This window comes from Carcharodon carcharias, chromosome 2 (assembly GCF_017639515.1).
Source record: "Carcharodon carcharias isolate sCarCar2 chromosome 2, sCarCar2.pri, whole genome shotgun sequence".
Lineage (NCBI taxonomy): Eukaryota > Metazoa > Chordata > Chondrichthyes > Lamniformes > Lamnidae > Carcharodon > Carcharodon carcharias.
Window position 1 is genome coordinate 8,362,161 of NC_054468.1, and position 24,069 is coordinate 8,386,229.

The 24,069-nt window shown below is 44.8% G+C and overlaps 1 protein-coding gene across 1 annotated transcript in view; it reads right to left on the bottom strand.

Annotated features, from left to right (window-relative positions):
• Positions 1-20,525, bottom strand: part of slc7a14a (solute carrier family 7 member 14a) — a 111,867-nt gene extending 91,342 nt beyond the window's left edge. The window contains exon 1 of the mRNA XM_041179242.1: positions 20,222-20,525. Within this exon, the coding sequence (XP_041035176.1) occupies positions 20,222-20,525 (304 nt within the window). The remainder of the gene's footprint in view (positions 1-20,221) is intronic.
• Positions 20,526-24,069: the final 3,544 nt, after the last annotated feature.

The window sequence follows — 24,069 nt, forward strand, 5'->3', positions numbered from 1 at the left end:
TAGATAGGTTAAGTGAGTGGGCTACAAAGGGACATAGATAGGTTAAGTGAGTGGGCTACAAAGGGACATAGATAGGTTAAGTGAGTGGGCTACAAAGGGACATAGATAGGTTAAGTGAGTGGGCTACAAAGGGACATAGATAGGTTAAGTGAGTGGGCTACAAAGGGACATAGATAGGTTAAGTGAGTGGGCTACAAAGGGACATAGATAGTTAAGTGAGTGGGCTACAAAGGGACATAGATAGGTTAAGTGAGTGGGCTACAAAGGGACATAGATAGTTAAGTGAGTGGGCTACAAAGGGACATAGATAGGTTAAGTGAGTGGGCTACAAAGGGACATAGATAGGTTAAGTGAGTGGGCTACAAAGGGACATAGATAGGTTAAGTGAGTGGGCTACAAAGGGACATAGATAGGTTAAGTGAGTGGGCTACAAAGTGACATAGATAGGTTAAGTGAGTGGGCTACAAAGGGACATAGATAGGTTAAGTGAGTGGGCTACAAAGTGACATAGATAGGTTAAGGTGAGTGGGCCTACAAAGGGACATAGATAGGTTAAGTGAGTGGGCTACAAAGGGACATAGATAGGTTAAGTGAGTGGGCTACAAAGGGACATAGATAGGTTAAGTGAGTGGGCTACAAAGGGACATAGATAGGTTAAGTGAGTGGGCTACAAAGGGACATAGATAGGTTAAGTGAGTGGGCTACAAAGGGACATAGATAGGTTAAGTGAGTGGGCTACAAAGTGACATAGATAGGTTAAGTGAGTGGGCTACAAAGGGACATAGATAGGTTAAGTGAGTGGGCTACAAAGGGACATAGATAGGTTAAGTGAGTGGGCTACAAAGGGACATAGATAGGTTAAGTGAGTGGGCTACAAAGGGACATAGATAGGTTAAGTGAGTGGGCTACAAAGGGACATAGATAGGTTAAGTGAGTGGGCTACAAAGGGACATAGATAGGTTAAGTGAGTGGGCTACAAAGGGACATAGATAGGTTAAGTGAGTGGGCTACAAAGGGACATAGATAGGTTAAGTGAGTGGGCTACAAAGGGACATAGATAGGTTAAGTGAGTGGGCTACAAAGGGACATAGATAGGTTAAGTGAGTGGGCTACAAAGGGACATAGATAGGTTAAGTGAGTGGGCTACAAAGGGACATAGATAGGTTAAGTGAGTGGGCTACAAAGGGACATAGATAGGTTAAGTGAGTGGGCTACAAAGGGACATAGATAGGTTAAGTGAGTGGGCTACAAAGTGACATAGATAGGTTAAGTGAGTGGGCTACAAAGTGACATAGATAGGTTAAGTGAGTGGGCTACAAAGGGACATAGATAGGTTAAGTGAGTGGGCTACAAAGGGACATAGATAGGTTAAGTGAGTGGGCTACAAAGTGACATAGATAGGTTAAGTGAGTGGGCTACAAAGGGACATAGATAGGTTAAGTGAGTGGGCTACAAAGGGACATAGATAGGTTAAGTGAGTGGGCTACAAAGTGACATAGATAGGTTAAGTGAGTGGGCTACAAAGGGACATAGATAGGTTAAGTGAGTGGGCTACAAAGGGACATAGATAGGTTAAGTGAGTGGGCTACAAAGTGACATAGATAGGTTAAGTGAGTGGGCTACAAAGGGACATAGATAGGTTAAGTGAGTGGGCTACAAAGGGACATAGATAGGTTAAGTGAGTGGGCTACAAAGGGACATAGATAGGTTAAGTGAGTGGGCTACAAAGGGACATAGATAGGTTAAGTGAGTGGGCTACAAAGGGACATAGATAGGTTAAGTGAGTGGGCTACAAAGGGACATAGATAGGTTAAGTGAGTGGGCTACAAAGGGACATAGATAGGTTAAGTGAGTGGGCTACAAAGGGACATAGATAGGTTAAGTGAGTGGGCTACAAAGGGACATAGATAGGTTAAGTGAGTGGGCTACAAAGGGACATAGATAGGTTAAGTGAGTGGGCTACAAAGTGACATAGATAGGTTAAGTGAGTGGGCTACAAAGGGACATAGATAGGTTAAGTGAGTGGGCTACAAAGTGACATAGATAGGTTAAGTGAGTGGGCTACAAAGGGACATAGATAGGTTAAGTGAGTGGGCTACAAAGGGACATAGATAGGTTAAGTGAGTGGGCTACAAAGTGACATAGATAGGTTAAGTGAGTGGGCTACAAAGGGACATAGATAGGTTAAGTGAGTGGGCTACAAAGGGACATAGATAGGTTAAGTGAGTGGGCTACAAAGGGACATAGATAGGTTAAGTGAATGGGCTACAAAGGGACATAGATAGGTTAGGTGAGTGGGCTACAAAGGGACATAGATAGGTTAAGTGAGTGGGCTACAAAGGGACATAGATAGGTTAAGTGAGTGGGCTACAAAGGGACATAGATAGGTTAAGTGAGTGGGCTACAAAGGGACATAGATAGGTTAAGTGAGTGGGCTACAAAGGGACATAGATAGGTTAAGTGAGTGGGCTACAAAGGGACATAGATAGGTTAAGTGAGTGGGCTACAAAGGGACATAGATAGGTTAAGTGAGTGGGCTACAAAGTGACATAGATAGGTTAAGTGAGTGGGCTACAAAGGGACATAGATAGGTTAAGTGAGTGGGCTACAAAGGGACATAGATAGGTTAAGTGAGTGGGCTACAAAGGGACATAGATAGGTTAAGTGAGTGGGCTACAAAGGGACATAGATAGGTTAAGTGAGTGGGCTACAAAGGGACATAGATAGGTTAAGTGAGTGGGCTACAAAGTGACATAGATAGGTTAAGTGAGTGGGCTACAAAGGGACATAGATAGGTTAAGTGAGTGGGCTACAAAGGGACATAGATAGGTTAAGTGAGTGGGCAAAGATTTGGCAAATGGAATCTAATGTGGGAAAATGTGAAATTGTCCATTTTGGCAGGAAGAATAAAAAAGAAACATATTATCTAAATGGTGAGAGATTCAGAGGGATTTGGGTATCCTAGTGCATGAATCACAAAAGGCTAGTATGCAGGTAAAGCAAATAATTAGGGAAGCTAATAGAATGTCTTTGTTTATTACAAAGGGAATTGATTACAAAAGTAGGGAGGTTATGCTTCGTTTGTACAGGGCACTGGTACGTCCACATCTGGACTGCTGTGTACAGTATTGGTCTCCTTATTTAAGGAAAGATGTAAATGCTTTAGAAATAGTTCAGAGAAGGTTTACTAGACTAATACCTGGAATTGGTGGGTTGTCTTATGAGGAAAGGTTGGACAGGTTAGGCTTGTATCTACTTATATTTAGAAGAGTAAGAGATGACTTGATCAAAACCTTTAAGATCTTGAGGGGTCTTGACAGAGTGAATGTGGAGAAGTTGCTTCCTCTTGAGGGAGAATCTAGAACTAGGGGTCATGGTTTAAAAATAATGGGTCGCTCATTTAAAACAAAGGTGAGAGAACATATTTTCTCTTGGAGAGTCATGAGTCTTTGGAACTCTCTTCCTCAAAAATGGAAGCAGAGTCTTTGAATATTCTTAAGGCAGAGCCAGATAGATTCTTAAATAAAAAATAAAAAAATAAAAACACAAAATTATGGATGCTGGAAATCCAAAACAAAAACAGAATTACCTGGAAAGACTCAGCAGGTCTGGCAGCATCGGCGGAAAAGAAAAGAGTTGACGTTTCGAGTCCTCATGACCCTTCAACAGAACTGATTCTTGTTTAATAAGGGGGGTGAAAGATTATTGGGGATAGGTGGGAGGTTACAGTCAGATCATCCATGATCCAATGAATGGTGGAACAGGCTGGAAGGGCCAAGTGGCCTACTCCTGCTCCTAGTTCATATGTATGTTCATATGTTTACATGTATTTGTCCGCCTGTGAGTCCACCATCCAATTAAGGACAGCAGGCAGGCTCCTGACCTTGCTGGTCCAATCAGAGATCTGGCAGCTCTGAATCTCCAGAAGACACACGGGGCGAGGTACGCGCTGCTGATGCAGGCAGGTGACCTTGGCGGTAACTCACAATGGAGGTGCCTTCAGACCATCATGTAAAAATTAAAATTTCGGGGCTGAGGGAGGTGGACCTCACGGGATTGGAGGGACAAAATCCCTCTGGGGATCAGTAGGGCTCGAGGGGGCTACCTTTCAGGCCTGTGGCCCCCTTGTTTGGGTCATGAAGCCTCTGACTTCGATGGCCCCCTCGACTACCGCAAGGAGGCCATTTCCCTGAGGCTGGCAGCCTCCCCATGTGGCAGGGGGTACACCTGCCTTTGGCAAAATGCTGGTGGTGCTGTAAAATTGGGACCTTAATTCTGCACATGGAGTGGGTAGCTGGTTCAATGTGCAACCTGCCACTGGGTAACTCCCCTGGCTTTAGGACAGTGACAGGGAGCCAGCCCAATGCGGCTCCCAACCATTTTACTGATGCCCCCTTCTCCAATCCTGCCACTCGCTAGGGCCAATAAAATCCAACCCATAGTATCATAGATTGATTGTAGTCATCGAAGGTATAGCCTTTCCCACTGCCTATCAGGGGTAACGTGATTGTTCTTGGAGGCTCCAACCAAGAGCCCTGAGCGTGGGTAAGCTGATGGGGCAGGGCTTCTTGTTGAGGACCTGGTTCAAAAATGTAGCATCTGAAAAGCTCTCTGTAATAAAGTTATCTGTTTCTCGTTGAAGCCTGTCCAGTGCATCAAGTCATTACATTTGGTGACAAGGGTAAAATATCTCCAACACTGCACCTCTTATTGTGAACATGTGAACAACAAATCTTAAGCAAAAAGAAAAGAATACTCACCAGTCAATCCATTCTATGGCAGAATCAATCCTTATGACGTGACTATGGAAGACTGGAGCCAGTAAGTAGAGCACCCTGGTTTTGATTTTGTAGTGAACAAAATTACCACGGAGGAGAAGCAGAAAGCAATCCTTTCATGTATATGTAGCAGCAAGACATACAATCTCACCTACAGCCTGGTGGCCCCGAACATGCCCAATTCTAAACCCTCTAATGAATTGGTTGACCTCATGAAAACACATTACCAGCCAAAGCCATCCGTAATAATGCATAGGTTTAAGTTTAATTCCAGAGTAAGGGCCCCAGGAGAGTCCATCGCAACCTATATATCGAAATCGCAGCAATTGCGACTGCGCCACTGTGACTTCGGAGGCACAATGATATGCTGCGGGGCCAATTAGTTTGTGGAGTTCACGATGACGCCATTCAGAAGTCTGGCAGAGACTTACTGGCAGAAGTCAGCATCGATTTGAAATGTACCCTGGAAATAGCATTAGCCATGGAAAGTGCTGCGAAAGACTCGCAGGCTTTACAATACGTATAACATGACGCTGTCTGTCATGTGGGGCGGGAACCTACCACCAGGTGTGGCGTGAAAACCGGAAACACAGCAGCGAAGCGAGAAGCAATATCTGCTGTTAGAAACATGAAAAGGCCTAATAGAAACATTTCAGCAACGACTCCAAGGTTAACCTGTTATAGATGTGGGGGTAACCACATTGCAAACACCTGCAGATTCACGGGGACAGAATGCCATTACCGGCATAAGAAAAGTCACATTATAAAGCAATGCTGGGTGAAATCAAAACTGCCCAGAAGGCAGCAAACTAATATGACTGAATTGGATAATACAACAAAACCTGAAGCTGCCAATATCAACATCTATTCCCTGTACAACATCATTGTAAAAACTGAACCTATTACTATCACAATCCAAATTAAATGAGAAGCCACTAATAATGGAAGTAGATACAGGAGCCTCAACCAGGAGAGCACACATTTAAATACCTAAATGAAGGTACCCAGCCATTGAAGCTGGAACAAACAACAGCTCAATTGAAGACGTACACTGGAGAATACAGGTAAAGGGCATCGCCACAGTACCCATGTCCTATAAACAACAGACAGCCCAGCTTCCAATGATCATAGAAACATGGAGAATAGAAGCAGGAGTAGATCATGCGGCCCTTTGAGCCTGCTCTGCCATTCAGTATGATCATCACTGATCTTCTATCTCAATGTTGTACACCAGCTCTCTCCCCATACCCTTGATAACTTTAGAATCCAAAAATCTATCAATTTTCTTCTTAAATATATTCAGAGTCTTGGCCTCCACAGCCTTCTGTGGTACAAAATTCCACAGGTTCACCATCCTCTGAGTGAAGAAGCTTTTCCTCATCTTAGTCCTAAACGGCCTACCCCGTATTTTGAGATTGTGACCCCTTGTTCTACACACCCCTGCCAGACGAAACATCATCCAGTCTGTCCAGCCCTATCAGAATTTTATACGTTTCCATGAGATCCCCTCTCATTCTTCTAAACTCTAAATACAGGCCTTGTCATCCCAATCTTTCCTCATACGACAATCCTGCCATCCCAGGAATCAGTCTGGTGAACCTTCGCTGCAGTCCCTCAATGGCAAGTATATATCCTTTCTTAGCTAAGGAGAGCAAAACCAAACACAACACTCCAGCTGCAGTCTCACCAAGGCCCTGTGACAGTGAAGGGCCTAGTCTTTTGGGCAAAGACTGGTTACAAATATCAAGTCAACTGGTCTGAAATATTTCACTTGGGAACAGGGGGTGTTCCTGAACTGCTAAAGAAATGCAACAGTGTATTTTGTGACGAATTAGGGAAGTTAAAAGGCTTTCAAGCAAAAATGTATGTGGATTCTCGGGGGACACCCAGTTTCTTTAAGGCCAGACCTGTGCCTTATGTCTTAAAGGAGAAGGTGGATGCAGAACTGTGTTGGATAGAAGAGCCAGGCATCATCCAATCTGTCCAACTGACCATGAACAAGGAAGCCAAACTAGATAAATATCCTATCCCGAGGATAGATGACTTATACACAAAGCTAGCTGGAGGCAAATCCAGTACCAAACTGGACACGAGCCATGCAAACCAACAGTTAGAGCTGGACAGCACCTCTAGAGGGTATATAACCATCAACATGTACAGGGTCTGTATAAAAATACTTGCCTACCCATTGGAGTATTGTCTGAATGTGCAACCTTCCAAAGGGCAATGGAGATTCTTTTGCAAGGGCGTCCCCGAATACTTAGATGAAGTTCTGATCACAGGGTCAACAGAAACGGAAGACTTGAGCAACCTGGAAGAGGTGCTAAGAAGATTCTTGGAAGCCGGTGTATGATTAAAGAAAGAGAAATGTACATTCCAAGTGCCAGAAATTACTTGCCTGGGTCACAGGGTGGATACCATGGGTTTGCATCCGATAGAAGAGAAAGTTCGGGCAATTAAAGAGATGCCCTCTCCATCTACTGTAACCAAACTCAAGTCTTTTCTGGGTATGATCAACTATTATAGTCGCTTCTTGCCAAACTTGTCAACAGTGTTAGCACCATTAGACTTTTTAAAAAAGAATCACCTTTGGTCATGGAATTTGCAACAGGAAGAAGCCTTTGTGAGAGTTGAGAAGCTATTACATTCATCATGTTTATTGGCATACTACGACCCATCAAAAGAATTGGTATTAACATGTGATGCGTCTCCTTATGGTTTGGGAGCTGTGTTATCACATAGGATGGAAGGTGAATCAGAAAGGCCAATTGGCTATGTCTCCAGAACCATCTCCAGTTGAGAAGGGTTATCCCCAACAAGAAAAGGAAGGTTTATCGGTGGTATTCGGAGTGAAGAAATTCCACCAGTACCTGCATGGATGAGATTTCGTCATTGTGTCAGACCATAAACCATTAATGGGTTTATTCAGTGAGGATAAAGCCATTCCACAAATAGCATCAGCAAGAATTCAATGTTGGGCTTTGATATTATCTGCTTATGAGTATATCTTTATGTACCATCCTGGCCTGCATATTAAAAATGCAGACACACTCAGTCATCTCCCATTACCAGATAGCATTGTACATGCTCCAGTACCACAAGAAGTTGTGCTAATACTGAATTTCTTGGATTCTTCGCCTGTGTGTGCAAAGACATTACAGAGATCTAATTTTGTTGAAAGTCTGAGACCTTGTATTGCAAGGGTGGTCAAATTCACCAGTGTCTGAAGAGGTGAGATCATTCCATGCCCATAAGTTGTCAAGATGGAATCTTGTTGTGCGAATCAAGAGTTGTTGTCCCTTCGCAAGGAAGAGAATCACTCTTGGCATCCAGGTATATTGAAGATGAAAATGCTCGTGCGAAGCTACGTCTGGTGGCCAGATATTGACAATGACATTGAAAGCATGGTCAAGCGCTGTCTCCACTGTCAGCAACAACAGGAGTTGCTTGTTTCAGCTCCATTGCATCCGTGGGAGTGGCCTGATTCACCCTGGGTTTGACTACATATTCATTATGTAGGTCCATTCTTAGGTACCATGTTTTTATTGATCGTAGATGTGCATTCTAATTGGATGGATGTGTATGAGCTCAATCACTGACATCGAGCGCAACTATCGAAAAACTGCGTCAATGTTTTAGTGTATATGGCCTACCGGAAGTCATCATTTCTGATAATGGTACAGCCTTCACCAGTACAGAGTTTCAGAGATTCATGAGTTTAAATGGAATCAGACATATTAAAACAGCACCATATCATCCTTCATCAAATGGTTTAGCTGAAAGAGCTGTGCAGACTTTCAAATCTGGAATGAAGAGGTCACCAGGGGGTAGTCACCAGGGGATAGTCTAGAAACTTGACTTTCTCGCTTTCTTCTCAATTATCATATAACATCTCATTCAACTACGGGTTCGACACTGCCTGAATTATTGATGAAACGCCGCCTACATACAAGGTTAAATCTGGCTTTTCCAAACTTAAGAGGGGAAGGTAGAGAAGAACCAGAGTAATGAAAATTGAATCACAATATTCATAGCAAAACTCAAGAATTTACTTTAGGAGACACAGGTTTGTACAGAATTTTGACAGTGGACATTTTGGGTTCCAGGTACAATTGCCTCAGAAACTGGTCCCCTATCCTTCCAGGTTGAAGTGGAAGACTGAATTGTTTGAAAACATAGGGAACATCTTAGGAATATAGAGGCAGTGCAATAACCAGCTATTCCACCTGTGATTAACCTCAAACCATCAATCCCTGAGGTGACAGATTGACCTGGTAACAGAATAGACATGCCCAATGTCTCTGTGCAGTTACCAAACCCTGAACTGCCACTTTCTAATGATGCACCTGGTGCTGCAGTTCCTGATCATGTCGATCCAGTGGAAGAACCTCAAGTGATAGAGCTACGCCGCTCATATATATATATATATAATATAATATAGATAGGTATAGTGGAATATGGGATATTCAGATGTTCTCTGTAAATAGAAACTGTAAAAAAAAACTGAAGGGGAAGAAATCTAGTAATTGAAGATGTAGCCTTTCTTACTGCCTATCAGGAGTCACATGGTTGTTCTTGGAGGCTCCGACCAATAAGCTCTGGGCGTGGTTAATCCGGGGGGGCATGGCTTCTTGTCAAGGACCTGGTTCAAGCATATAGCATCTGAAAGGCTCTCTGTAATAAAGTTATCTGTTTCTTGTTGAAACCTATCCAATATGTCAAGTCATTACAATGATACAGCACAAAAGGAGTCCATTCGGCTCATCGTGCCTGTACCAGCTCTTTGAAAGAACTATTCAGTTAGGCCCACTTGCCTCCCCGTTTACTACCATCCTGCAATTTTCTCCCCTTGAAGTATTTATCCAGTTCCCTTTTTGAAAGTTACAATTTAATCTGCTTCCAGCACCCTTTCATGAACAACCTTCCAGATCAAAACTCACATCTTAAATATTCCCCTCAATCACTTTCCCTCTTGCTCCTTAGCCAATTACTTTAAATCTGTTTTGTCTGGTTCCCAACTCCACTGCCCATGGAAACAATTTCTCCTTAGTTTATTAAAATCCTGGAAATGTTGGATTGAAGCAAATGGTGAGGAAGAGATTAAGTGGGATTATGACATATGACAAGGAGGTGTTGCTGGGTATGTTTCTAATGATTCTTGTGTTCCAAGTTCCTGTAGACCATGGCACAGAAGGTATCACAGCTTCTTTCTAACAATGCAATGCTTGTTTCGTTATTGCTATCTGACATGGGGCAAGGTGCCAGATGGCACTCAGACATAGAACTATGATTAGAGTTAATCACTGTCAATTGTCACCGGTTCTTCTTCGAGATGCAAGTAGGTGACCAGTTGAGTTAAAGTGTCCCTAAAAATAATCTTTAGGGATTTTTTTCTAATGCAAAGAAGTCAGATCAAACTGTGTGGGAGATCCCTTGAGGTTATACACAGTGGCAGAGACAAGGATATCGGAATCAGATGAGATGAGCTGGGTTTTGACAAGTCTGCGCAGAAGAGGAAGAATATGAGGAAGAGGGGGCTAAGGAAGGTGAGGAGTTCTTGGTAAAGAAAGAGTTAGAGCAGGAGAAGGCGGCTGTGTGACTTTCAAGAAAGTAATGATTTTGTAGCTAGTGACAAACATAAGTTCAGATGGCCACTGACTGTCCTCACATTGATTATGTTGAGAGAGACAGGCAGGGGTGTGAAAGAAAAACAGAGGTTTGGAGGTTAGAGGTCAGAGAAGGACCTCTAGAGGGAAAGAATTACGTGTGTGCGCAAGCGTTACTATGGCAACATTGAGTTAGCAGACAGGAATTAAGATGGACGCTCACATAGAGAGAAGCCATCTGTTGTAGGAGGAGGATGAACAGAGATGGACACAGAGTTATGAATGATTCAGTGTGATTGCAATCCTTTAACCCTTAGACTGCCAGCAGCTCCAATGCGAGCTGCATCAGCACGTTTCTTTTTCGTTTTAAGATATCATGTCCCACTCTACACAAACTCACAAAAAATTACAGGCAGATAAAGATCAACTGTTCTATCAAAACAGTGCTGCACAGTCATGTTGGCTGGAGCAACATGATGAGCCACTTCCTCCCCTCCCCCACACCCCACAATGCCCATCCCCCTTCCTCCTCCAGGGCCCAGGGTCAATAAGAAGAAAAATATTCTGAAAAATTCCTCTCTGACCCTCTGAGGCAGTCAATGACGCTCAAGATGGCAGGAATGATACTGCTTAAAAACCAGGGACAATGTTTTTCTTGTAAAATTAATACTCCATCTCTCAAATATACATGTCAGATGTCCCAAACATCTGGGACCAAAATTCCTGCGCAGCACCATAGGGTTGTTACTATCCCCGGTGACCAGGGCCAATGTTTATGCCCCCAACATTAAAGAAAAACACATGATCTGCTCATTATCACACCGCTGTTTGTGGGAGTTCGCTGTGCACAAATTGGCTGCTGTGTTTCTGACATTACGACAGCGGCTAAATTTCAAAATAATTTCATTTGTGATATCTTGAGATCATGAAAGGCACTGTGTGTTTGAAAGGTAAGACAGTCAACAATTTATACAGTACCTCAGTCCCCATCTCAGAACATCACAAATTACCTCACAAGTGCAATTGATGTTGCAAATACAACAGCCAATCTGTACTCAATAAGATCTGACAAACAGTAAAGGAGATGAATGACAGGCTAATCTGTTCTTTGAATTTCAGCAGGTACCTCACTTGTCTTTCCCAACTAGTGCTGCGAGGTATTTTACCACAGCTGCATAGAGACTAGGTTTAACATCCGATCTGAAATAGAGCACATCTGACAATGCAGCACTCCCTCTGTACTGCCCCTTGAGGACCTGTCCAGCTTGAAAGCAGCTAAGTGAACGGCAGAAAACCCGAAAGAGATCAGGGGAAGATCTGTACCAGGGTCAATCTGACAACCGATGTCATGAGTGTTGGGGAAATGGTTCTTATGAAAATTGGACTGCATATTCATGAAAAGTGACAAATTGGAAGTATAGTGAACTGTGGGGGGGATAATGATAGACTTCGAGAGGACATGGGCTGGTGAAATGGGCAGATATGTGGCAGATTAAATTTACTGCTGGGAAGTATGAAGTGATACATTTTGGTAGAAAGAATGAGGAGAGGCAATTTAAAATAAAGGGTATAATTCTAAAGGGGATGCAGGAGCAGGAGGGACCTGGGGTTATAAGTGCAAAAATCACTGAAGGTGGCAGAGCAGGTTTAGAAAGTAGTTAGTAGGGGATCCTCAGCCTTATAAATAGAGGCATACAGTATAACAGCAAGGAAGTTAGAATGAGCCTTTATAAAACCTCTTCTTCTTAGGCAGTCCCTGGGCGATGACGATGACTTGCTTCCACACTAAAAATGATTCTCAGTTGACTAAAGAGTCCAGTGCGTGACCTACAGTCTCCGTCACAGGTGGGGCAGACAGTGATGTGGGGACCCGGTGGGTGTGGTGCCCGGGTTGCCACGCGCTCCTTTCACTGTCGACGCTTAGCTTCAGCCAACCCTTGGCGATGAGACTCGAGGTGTTCAGCTCCTTCCCGGTTGCTTTCCCTCCACTTCAGGCTGTCTTGGGCCAGGGATTCCCAGATGTCGGTGAGGATGTTGCACTTTTTCAAGACGGCTTTGAGGGTGCTCTTGAAGGGTTTCCTCTGCCCTCTTGGGGCTCACTTGCAGTGTCGAAGCTCCAAGAGAACTTGTTTCGAGAGTTTCATGGCAGGCATAAAACACCAAATCAGCCTGAGCCGGAGTGTTGTGTTGAATTCTGAGCACATTTTAGGAAGGATATGAAGGCATGAGAGAAGGTACAGAAAAGATTTACAAGAATGGTTCCGGGGATGTGAGACTTCAGTTACGTGGATAGATTGGAGAGGCTGGCTCTTTTCTCCTTAAGAGGCTTGAGAGGAGATTTGAAAGAGGTATTCAAAATCAAGGGGGTTCTGGGCAGAATAGGTCAGGAGAAACTGTTCCAATTGCTGGAAATGTTGAGAACCAAAGGACATTGATTTAAGGTGATTGACAAAAGAACCAAAGGTGTCATGGGGGAAAACGTGCTTACATAGTGCTGGTTAGGGACTGGAATGCGCTGCCCGAGAGCGTAATGGACGCAGGGTCGATCATGGCTTTCAAAAGGGAATTGGATAAGCACCTGAAGAGGACAAAAATCGCAGGGCTACAGGGAAAGGGCTGGAGAGTGGGACTAGCAGACTTGCTGTTACAGAAAACTGGAATGGAAATGATGGGCTGAATGGCCTCCTTTAATGATTCTATGAATAAATTGGAAATGAATCATTCACCTCTTATCAGCAATGATTAATAAACTATCAGCACTGTCGTCATGCTCAAACTGAGGCGGAGGGGGTGGTGAAGTTTAAACACATGACGGAGTGGCTCAGGGGTGAGATTGTGACTATCTGAGTCAAGTTCACACCTGGGGCAGAGCTTTTCACTTGGCATGCTGGGCGTGCTGGACATGCTCAAGCGTGAAATAGCGCCTGATGTTGTCAGGCAAACGTCCCGATGACATCGCGCAATCGCGTGATATATTGGTCGACAGGCACCTCAAGAGTGCGAGGCATGTTAAGGCCATTAACATATTAGTCAACCGTGAGTTTTCACTGCCCGTCCAACAATATGGTTGGCGGCTAGGCACCTTTGCCTTTTTGAGGAAACCTCATCCAAGGGCGGAATGAGGTTTCCGATATTAATTTTGAGAAAAAACACATTTGGACAGAATTTTCATCTTGTATATGTTCAGGCGACTGTTTCAGATGCATGGGAATTTTTTCTGGATTTTAAAACCTGTTATGATTTGATTTGAATTCTTCAGCTCTCTGCCCTCAGGGAGCTTTCTGTGAGCGCTCGCCCACGCCCGCGCTGACGTCAGCTCTTACCCTCCTGTCGTCCCCCACCCAGGCAGCGCTGAGCCTTCCAGTGCGCTTTTCACACTGGCTGGCCGCTAACTGGCCAGCCAGCGTGAAATCGTGCTCAGGGGCCGATTGCAGGCAGCAGCCCATTTCCTGGCAGCATCCCCCCACCCCCAACGAACTCAAAACTCTGCCCCTGGAGGATCTACATAGGGATTGAGAATCTCAGGCTCGTTCCAAAACATGCCTGCTGTAAATAGAATGGTGAGAATGTGGAACTCACTACCACAGGGAACAGCTGAGGTGAATGGCATCGATGCATTTAAGGGAAGCTAGCTAACCACATGAGGGAGAAAGGAATAGTAGGATATGCTGATTGGGTGAGAATATTAGGGATTGTAGGAGGCTGATATGGAGATACACATCGGCATGGACCATTTGGGCTGAATGACCTGTTTCTATGCTTTTAATTCTATAGAAGTCATTGCAAGTTGAGGATCACAATGAGACACATTCTGGTCTAAGGATTTTGGGCTCAGGATAAAGTGGATGAAAGAGTTATGAACAGTTCATGGTCCTCACCTCTTTCCCTTTTATTCAGCATATCCCTCTTTTCCCCAGTTTTACCAATTCTCATGAACACACCAGGATTACATTTTCAAAGAAGCTCATCAGTCAGTTGCACATCAATCACCTGTAAACCTAAACTGGACGAGGAGACAGCAGTACAGCTGAACCTGATCCTGAACCTCAGTTTACAGGAGGAGCTAGTAAATAGTATCACCGAATAATACAGCACAAAAGGAGGCCATTCAGCACATCGTGTCTGTGATGGGTCTTTGAAAGAGCTATCCAACTAGTTCCACTGCCCGCTATAGCCCTGAAAAATTTTCCTTTCAACTATATATCCCATTCACTTTGCAATTAACCATTGAATCTACTTCCATCACCTTTTCAGGCCCTGTGTTTTAGATCATAACAACTAGCTGGGTTAAGAAAATTTTCCTCATCACGCCTCTGGTTCTTTGTTGTGATAGCATGTGTGCTAATATGGAAAGTATACTCATTCCAATATATAATTATGTAAATGCACAGGAAGTGATGCAATGCCATGTGATGCAGCAGCCATCTTAGTTAGTTATTCTGCCCTGTGAGCAGCACATGTAGCAACAGGAAGGAGCAATCACTAAAGATCTGTGCTCAATCCCTACACCTGCCATCACTTCACTTGTATTAATCTAGAAAGATATAATACAACAACCTTATATCTTTTGGTTACTGACCCTTCTGCCACAGGGAACAGTGTCAACTGTATTTATAGAGCACTCACAGCAAACTATCCCAAGGCATTTCACAGGAGTATAATCAGAAAAAACAATGACACCAAGTTAAAGAAAGAGATACTAAGACAGCTAATAAAAAGCTTGGTCAAAGAGGTAGGGTTGTAAGCGGTAAAGGGGGAGAGAGAGATGGAGATGTTTGGGAAGGGAATTCCAGAGCTCAGGGACTTTGTGGTTGAAGGCATGGTGCCAATGATGGGGTAAATGAAGTGAGAGACCAGGAGAGGAACTCTCTTGGTCTATTTTATGTTTCCCCCTTACACAGGCCTGAGACCCATACTCAGCCCAGACCCAGGCTAGAATCATGGACCTTTCTGCTCTGTGTGTTTTTATTCTTCTATGGGACCTCGGCATCACTGGAAGGGTCAACATTTGTTGCCCATCCCTAATTACCCTTGAACTAAGTGGTTAACACATTATTTCAGAGGGCAGTTAAGAGTCAGTCACAATTGATGTGGGTCTGGAGTCACGTGTAGGCCAGATAGGATGACAGGTTTCCTTCCCTAAAGGGCATTTGTAACCAGATGGGTTTTTATGACAATCGTCAATGGTTTCATGGTCACCATTACCGAGTCTAGCTTTTCAATTCCAGATTATTAATTGAGTTTAAATTCCACCAGCTGCCCTGGTGGGAGTTGAACCATATCCACAAAATATTAGTCTGGTCCTCTGGATTGCTAGCCCAGTGACATTACCACTACACCACCTTCTCCCCCTCATGATTCATGGGGCTGCATATTAGGGGAAGTGGGGGTGGGGGGAGGGGCGATGGGTCAGCACCCCCCCACCTCCAAAGCAGAAGCAAAGTCAATGGGAAGCTGACTCACTCCACACCCACCCCGCAGCCATAACGCGCTGCTGGTGGGCTAAACTGCCTGCCAGTGGTTTAGGGAGGGGGGCAGGGGGACAGTGGGGGGGGTGGTGGTGGGGGTGGCAGGTTTTGTTGAGCAGGCGGGTAGAAAGAAAGTGAAGGGGGGGCTATTATCTTAGAGTGCCTGCCCGATGCAGAAAGGGCATCCCCCAAAGATAGTACACCCCTTCCTGCCCTTTTCAAAAGTTATAAAACAACCAGCCTGCCCACTCCTGCCCGACTGCCCACAGGCAGTATGAAGGGGTGGGCAGCGTATTATCAGGGTCAATTGACTCTTGATTATGTGTTGGCGCCTACCCACCTACCATGTTATGGGGATAGTATTGGGGGTGGGCGGGAAGGTGGTGGAGTTGGAACCCTCCACATTTTACATGCCCCATCCCCCCAAACCCCTCCCCCACCACTGAAAACATGCCCGGTGGGGGCATGTAAAATACAGCCCAATGTTTCTAGGGATAGTAGGGCACAATGTTACAAATCAATGAAAATCACAAGCAGCAGAGGAACCATGTGGAACAGATGATGCATATCAATAATTCAGGTTTCTATACTGGATACGTTACAAACACATTAATTAGACAGGGTGAGCACTGACAGATTGCCATTGTGTAGTAGTGTGGTTTGGCTTAAGAACAAGCATTCAGTGTTGTGCTCTATGAGATTCCATTCAATGCATGTAATATTTCTCCTGGAATGGCATGGTTCTCTCTTTCAAGTTAAGATAACCTGAATGAAAGAAAAGAGAGGGTGGGCTGGGGTGCAGCCGTGTTACTGAATCACTAATTCCCACCCGCCTGCTCAACAAAACCCACCACCCCCCTGCCCCCCTCCCTAAACCACTGGCAGGCAGTTTAGCCCACCAGCAGCGCATTATGGCTGTGGGGTGGGCTTGGTGTGGAGTGAGTCAGCTTCCCATTGACCTTGTTTCTGTTTTGAGGGGGTGCTGAGCCATCGCCCCTCCCCCCACCCCCACTTCCCTTAATATGTAGCCCCATGAATCATGAGGGGGAGAAGGTGGTGTAATGGTAATATCACTGGGCTATCAATCCAGAGGACCAGACTAATATTTTGTGGATATGGTTCAATTTCCACCAGGGCAGCTGGTGGAATTTAAACTCAATTAATAACCTGGAATTGAAAAGCTAGTCTCGGTAATGGTGACCATGAAACCATTGACGATGGTCCATTTCCACAATTAGGAGTCAACAATTGGTGGGGCAGTTGGGAGAGGTAGGGGGTGGGAAAAGGAGGTGGAAGGATTGGCAGCTGGGTGGGCTGCATCAGAAAAGTTGCCTCCTCCAGATCAAGTAACCAAAAAGAATTCGAATAGGACAGGACTAGTTAACTTTAACATAAAACAGTGGTCCAATAATGAAGCACTTTTCATAGCACAGAAAGAGCCCATTGATCCCTCTGGACTGGTCAACAGAAATTGACCATTCACACCCCAATTTTCTTTTGTCTGCTCCCTGGATCCCACCACTTTCTTCCTTTTCAAAAGCCAACTCTCTTAACAATAACACCCTGATTTATTTGCGCCTTTAACATAATAAAATATCTTGAGGCCCTTTACAATATCATTATCAAACAAAACTTAACACTGAGCCACACAAGGAGTTATTGGGACAGGCGAACAAAAGCTTGGTCAAAGAGGTTAGTTTTAGGGTGTGTCTTAAAGGAAGAGAGAGAGAGAAATAGCGCGGTGAAGGGATCTACAAGGGAATTCCAGAGCTTTGAGTTTGGGCAATCGAAGGCATAATAGTGGAGTGATGGAAATAGGGGATGTACCAGAGTTGAAGGACTGCAGAGAGTTGTAGGGCTGGAGGAGATTACTGAGATAGAGAGTGCTATGGTCATGTAGGAATTTGAAAAGGAGAATAAAATTTCAAAACAGATGCTGCTGGAGTGGAAGCCAATGTGAGCACAGGAATAATGGGTGAACGGACTCAGTGCAAGTTAGGATACGGGTAGCAGAGTTCCAGATGAGCTAAAGTTTGTGCAGCGTACAGGGTAAGAGGCCGGCATTGGTAGGATCCAGTGAGTGGGGTTGGGGAGCAGATTAATTTTCTTGGGATTATTCCAACTCCACCACTGTAACTCTGGGGGAATCTCATTCCAGTGTATCAATAGGAGCTCAGTTGTAGATAATTGGATTTACCACCAATAAAATTCCATCCCAGGCAGCTGTGATTATAACCCATCCAGCACAGTGGAAACAGGGTCCGCAGCACAGTTAAAAATCATCTCTGAAAACCTAATACACCATTTTGTCTCAATTCCCACCTATTATCGCTTTAACTGGAGTCTTTTCTTAGGCATCCAGGGCTCTTGTCTGAATCAAACAGAGGTCTCATTAACAGGTGCAAATTGGGGTTCTGTGGTGTCATCAGAACCTCAGTGGTACCTGACGTGATAATAAATCTTGGTGGGGAAGGAGCAGGGGTTTTAAATGTCTTCTCGAGGCAAACAAGATCCAGGCGTATGGTTCAGTCTCCACAAGCAAAGTCTGTGCCATTGCTTCCCCAGTCTCCCAAACCTACCTGTGAGAACAAAGCCCAGGGAGCATACTGCCTGGTTTTTCCTCAAGTTTAGAAAGTTGAGGTGTGATTTGATTGAGGTGTTTAACATGATTTAAGGGATTCAATAGTGTAGATAGAGCAAAACTACTACCTTTGATTGGAGACTCTAGAACAAGGGGTGGGGATGAGTCATAACCTTAAAATTAGAACCAGGGCATTCAGGGGTGAAAATTGAAGGCACTTCTTCACTCAAACGGTTGTGGAAATTTGAAACTCTCTTCCCTTAAAGCCTTTGGATGCTGGAATCAATTAAAAATTTCAAAACTGAGATTGATAGATTTTGTTTGCTGAGGATATCAGGGGATATGGATTTTTTAAATAATCATTCACGGGATGTGGGTTTCGCTGGCTGGGCCAGCATTTATTGCCCATCCTTAATTGCCCTTGAGAAGGTGGGGGTGAGATCCCTTCTTGAATTGCTGTACTCCATGTGGTGTAGGTACACCCACAGTGCTGTTAGGGAGGGAGTTCCAGGAGTTTGACCCAGCGACACTGAAGGAACGGCGATATAATTCCAAGTCAGGATGGTGAGTGACTTGGAGGGGAACTTCCAGGTGGTGGCATTCCCAATGTCTGCTGCCCTTGTCCTTCTAAATGGTAGTGGTCGTGGGTTTGGAAGGGGCTGTCGAAGGAACCTTGGTGAATTCCTGCAGTGCATCTTGTAGATGGTACACACTGCTGCTACTGTGCATTGGTGGTGGAGGGAGTGAATGTTTGTGGGTGGGGTGCCAATCAAGCGGGTTGCTTTGTCCTGGATGGTGTTGAGCTTCTTAATTGTTGTTGGAGCTGCACTCATCCAGGCAAGTGGGGAGTGTTCCATCACACTCCTGACTTGTGTCTTGTAGATGATGGACAGGTTTTGGGGAGTCAGAAAGTGAATTATTCATCGTGGGATTCCTAGCCTCTGACCTGCTCTCGTAGCCACAGTATTTATATGGCTAGTCCAGTTCAGTTTCTGGTCAATGGTTACCCCCAGGATGTTGATAGTGGGGCATTCAGTGATAGTAATGCCTTGAAAATCAAGGGGCGATGTTTAGATTATCTCCTGTTGGAGATGGTCATTGCCTGACACTTGTGTGCCACTTGTCATCCTAAGCCTGGATATTGTCCAGGTATTTCTGCATATGGATATGGACTGCTTTAGTATCTGAGGAGTCACGAATGGTGCTGAACATTGTGCAATCACCAGCAAACATCCTCACTTCTGACCTCATGATGGAAGGAAGGTCAGTGATGAAGCAGCTGAAGATGGCTGGGCCAAGACACTACCCTGAGGAACTCCTGCAGTGATGTCCTGGAGCTGAGATGACTGACCTCCAACAAACACAACCATCTTCCTTTGTGCTAGGTATGACTCCAACCAGCAGAGAGTATTCCCCGATTCCCATTGACTCCAGTTTTGCTAGGGCTCCTTGATGCCACACTCAGTCAAACGCGGCATTGATGTCAAGGGCAGTCACTCTCACCTCAAGAGTTCAGCATTTTTGCCCCTTTTTGAACCATGTAAGGAAGGTAAATGAAATTCAAAGTATAAGTTAGCCATGACCTTATTGAACAGTGGAACAGGATGGAGAGGCTGAATGGCCTTCTCCTGTTCCTGTACACTGGCACCAGCTGAAATCAGAAAGCACAAATCAAAAATTGAACCATGGATCTTCCTGGTCTACAGGACTCAGTGCCACACCACTCAGTGAACCCACCACTTGACATTAGGGAAGGACTCATGAATATTTAATCATTCATTCGCTTACCTGATAAGATGGAGGCCACCGCTGCGATGATAAACGACACAATCACACCGGGTCCTGCCATCTCCTTGGCCACCAGTCCCGATACCACATACATGCCAGTCCCCACACAGCTGCCAACTCCGAGAGACACCAGATCGACTGTGGTGAGTACCTGGGCCAGTTTAGAGTGACCCGATCCTTGCTGGTTGGAGTCTTCGAGCATAGATTCCACGGGCTTGGTGCGAAGAATCCGCGAGTGCAATGCCATCCACGTAGCGCCCCAGTGAACCCGGCGAGGGTCCAGGTACGAGAGGAATCCACTCATTGCAGCAAATGGTAGGGGGGCGTACTTCTGCTGATATGAAAGGTCTTATTGGGATTCAAAGCTGTTCAGCGGAGAATCCAAATGGCAACAGGAGAGAACCCAGCCATTCACAAGAAGATCCTCTAAGCCTTTAAGAACATTGTACTGAAGTCCAAGTGAATGTTGACCCCTGGAAACTCGTTGAACCTGGGAAGAGAACATGACAAAGACAGAATTCTTCAGAAAGTGCTCAGGGACAGTGCCCACAGGAACAATCAGAAATATTAGAGGGAGCGTTCTTATCCAACAACCCACATTTATGTACGGTTGGTGTGGGATCAGAGCCACATAAAGGCCAGACTGCGTAACTACAGAATGCTTCCTTCTTCAAAGGACATTAGTGAACCAGTTGGCTTTTTATAACAATCCAACAGCTTCATGGTTATTTCATTCCTGGTGATATTCCCACAAATGATCAGATTTATTGTATTCATTGAATCATAAAATTGCACAGCACAGAGGAGGCCATTTGGCCCATTGTGCCTCTGCCAGCTCTTTGAAAGAGCTTTCTAATTAGCCCTGCACCATTACCTTTTCTCACAACTCTCCAATTTTTTTTCTTTTTGAGTATCTATCCAATTCCCTTTTGAAAGTTACCACTGAATCTGCTTCCACCACCTTTTCTGGTAATACATTCCAAATAATAAATACTCACTGCTTAAAACATTTCCACTCATCTCCCCTCTGGATACTTTTCCAATTAGCTTATATCTGTGCCCTCTGATTACCAACCTTCCTGCTACTGGAAACAGCTTTCCCCTGTCTACTCTATCAGCACCATTTTGAACATCGCAATTAATTCTCTCCTTAACTTTCTCTGCTCGAGGGAGAAAAATTTCAGCCTCTCCTGTCTCTCCACATAATTGAAGCTTGCATCCAGGTATTACTCTAGTAAATCTCCTTTGCAAACCCTTCACGGCCTTACATCGTTCCTGAACTGTAATGCCCAGAAGTGTACACAATCTTCCAGCCTGGGCCTAACCAATGATTTAGAAATATTTAGCATAACTTCTTTGCTTTTGTATACTCTACCTCTGTTTCTGAAATTAAGGGACCCATAAACTTTTTAAACAGATTTTCAACAATTTTTCTGCTTCTTCTGTAACAGGATGTGCGCTTCGCCAGCCAGGCCCAGTATTTATTGCCCAGCCCTAATCCCTTGAGAAGGTGGTGGTGAGCTGCCTTCTTGAGCCGCTGCAGTCCATGTGGTGTAGGTACACCCACAGTGCTGTTAGGGAGGGAGTTGCAAGATTTTGACCTAGCGATAGGTCAAATATTTCCAAGTCAGGGTGGTGTGTGTCTTGGAGGGGAGCTTGCAGGTGGTGGTGTTCACATGCATCTGCTGCCCTTGTCCTTCTAGGTGGTAGAGGTTGTGGTTTTGGAAGGTGCTGTCAAAAGAGCCTTGGTAAGTTGCTGCAGTGCATCGTGTAGACGGTACACACTGCTGCTCACTGTATGTCAATGTTGGAAGGAATGAATGTTGAAGGTGGTGGATGGGGTGCCAATCAAGCGTCTTGCTTTGTCCTGGATACTGTCAAGCTTCTTATGTTATTGGAGCTGCACTCATCCAGACAATGGAGAGTATTCCATTACACTCCTGACTTGTGACTTGTAGATGGTGGACAGGTTTTGGGGAGTCAGGAGATGAGTTACTCCCTGCAGAATTCCCAGGCTCTTGTAGCCACAGTATTTATTTGGCTAGTGCAGTTCAGTTTATGGTCAATGATAACCCCAGAATGTTAATTGTCAGGAATTCAGTGATTGTAATGTTAGCGAATGTCAAGGGGAGATGTCTGGATTCTCTCTTGTTAGAGACAATCATTGCTTGGCACTTGTGTGGCATGAATGTTTCTTGCCACTTACCAGCCCAAGCCTGAGTATTGTCCAGGACTTACCGCATCTGTACACAAACTGCTTCAGTGTTTGTGTAGTCACGAATGGTGCTGAACATTGTGCTATCATCAGTGAACATCCCCACTTCTGACCTTATGATGGAGGGATGGTCATTGATGAAGCAGCTGAAGATGGTTGGTCCTAGGACAGTACCCTGAGGAATACCTACAGCAATGTCCCAGGACTGAGATGATTGATCTCCAACAAACACAACCATCTTCCTTTGTCCGATGTGTGATTCCAAACAGTGGAGAGTTTTCTTTCTGATTCCTATTGACACCAGTTTTGCTAGGGCTCCTTGATGCTGCACTCATTAAACTGCGGCCTTGATGTCAAGGGCAGTTACTCTCACCTCACCTCTGGAGTTCAGCTCTTTTGTCCATGTTTGAACCAAGGCTGTAATGAGGTCAGGAGCTGAGTGGCCCCGGCGGAACACAAACTGGGCATCAGTGAGCAGGTTATTGCTGAGTAAGTGCCGCTTGATAGCACTGTTGATGACCTCTTCCATTACTTAACTGATTTTCAAGAGTAGACTGATGGGGAATAATTGGTTTAGTTGGATTTCTCCTGCTTTTTGTGGACATGACATACCTGGGCAATTTTCCACATTACCGGGTAGATGCCAGTGTTGTAGCTGTACAGGAAAAACTTGGCTAGGGGTGAGGCTAGTTCTGGAGCACAAGTCTTTAGTATTATTGCCGGAATATTGTCAGGGCCAGTGCAGTATCCAGTGTCTTCAGATGTTTCTTGATATCACGTGGAGTGAATTGAATTGGCTAAAGCCTGGCACCTGTGATACTGGGGACCTCCAGGGGAGGCCGAGATGGATCATCCACTCGACACTTCTGGATGAAGATGGCTGCAACTACTTTAGCCTTGTCATTTGCACTGATATGCTGGGCTCCCCCATCATTCAGGATGGGGATATTTGTGAGGCCTCCTCTTCCAGTTAGTTGTTTAAATGTCCACCATCATTCCTGGCTGGAAGTGGCAGGACTGCAGAGCTTAAATCTGATCCATTGGTTGTGGGATCGCTTATCTCTGTCTATCGCAAGCTGCTTACGTTGTTTAGCATGCACATATTCTTGTTTTGTAACTTCACCAGGTTGACATCTAATTTTTAGGTATGTCTGGTACTGCTCCTGGCATGCCCTCTTGCACTTTTCTTTGAACTAGGGTTGATCCCCTGGCTGGATGGTAATGGTACAGTTGGGGATATGCCGGGCCATGAGGTTACAGATTGTGTTTGAGTACAATTCTGCTGCTACTGATGGCCCACAGTGTCTCATGGATTTGAGTTTTGAGTTTCTAAATCTATTTGAAATCTATCACATTTAGCACAGTGGTAGTGCGACACAACATGATGCAGTGTATCCTCAATGTGAAGACAAGTCTTAGTCTCCATAAGGACTGTCTGGTGGTCAGCCCTACCAATACTGTCATTGGCAGATGCGTCTGCGACATGTAGATCAGTGAGAATGAGGTCAAATCTTGTTGGTTCCCTCACCACCTGCCACAGACCCAGTCTAGCAGCTATATCCTTTAGGACCCAGGGAGTTCCGTCTGTAATGGTATTACTGAGCCCTCTTGGTGATGGACATGGAAGTGCCCC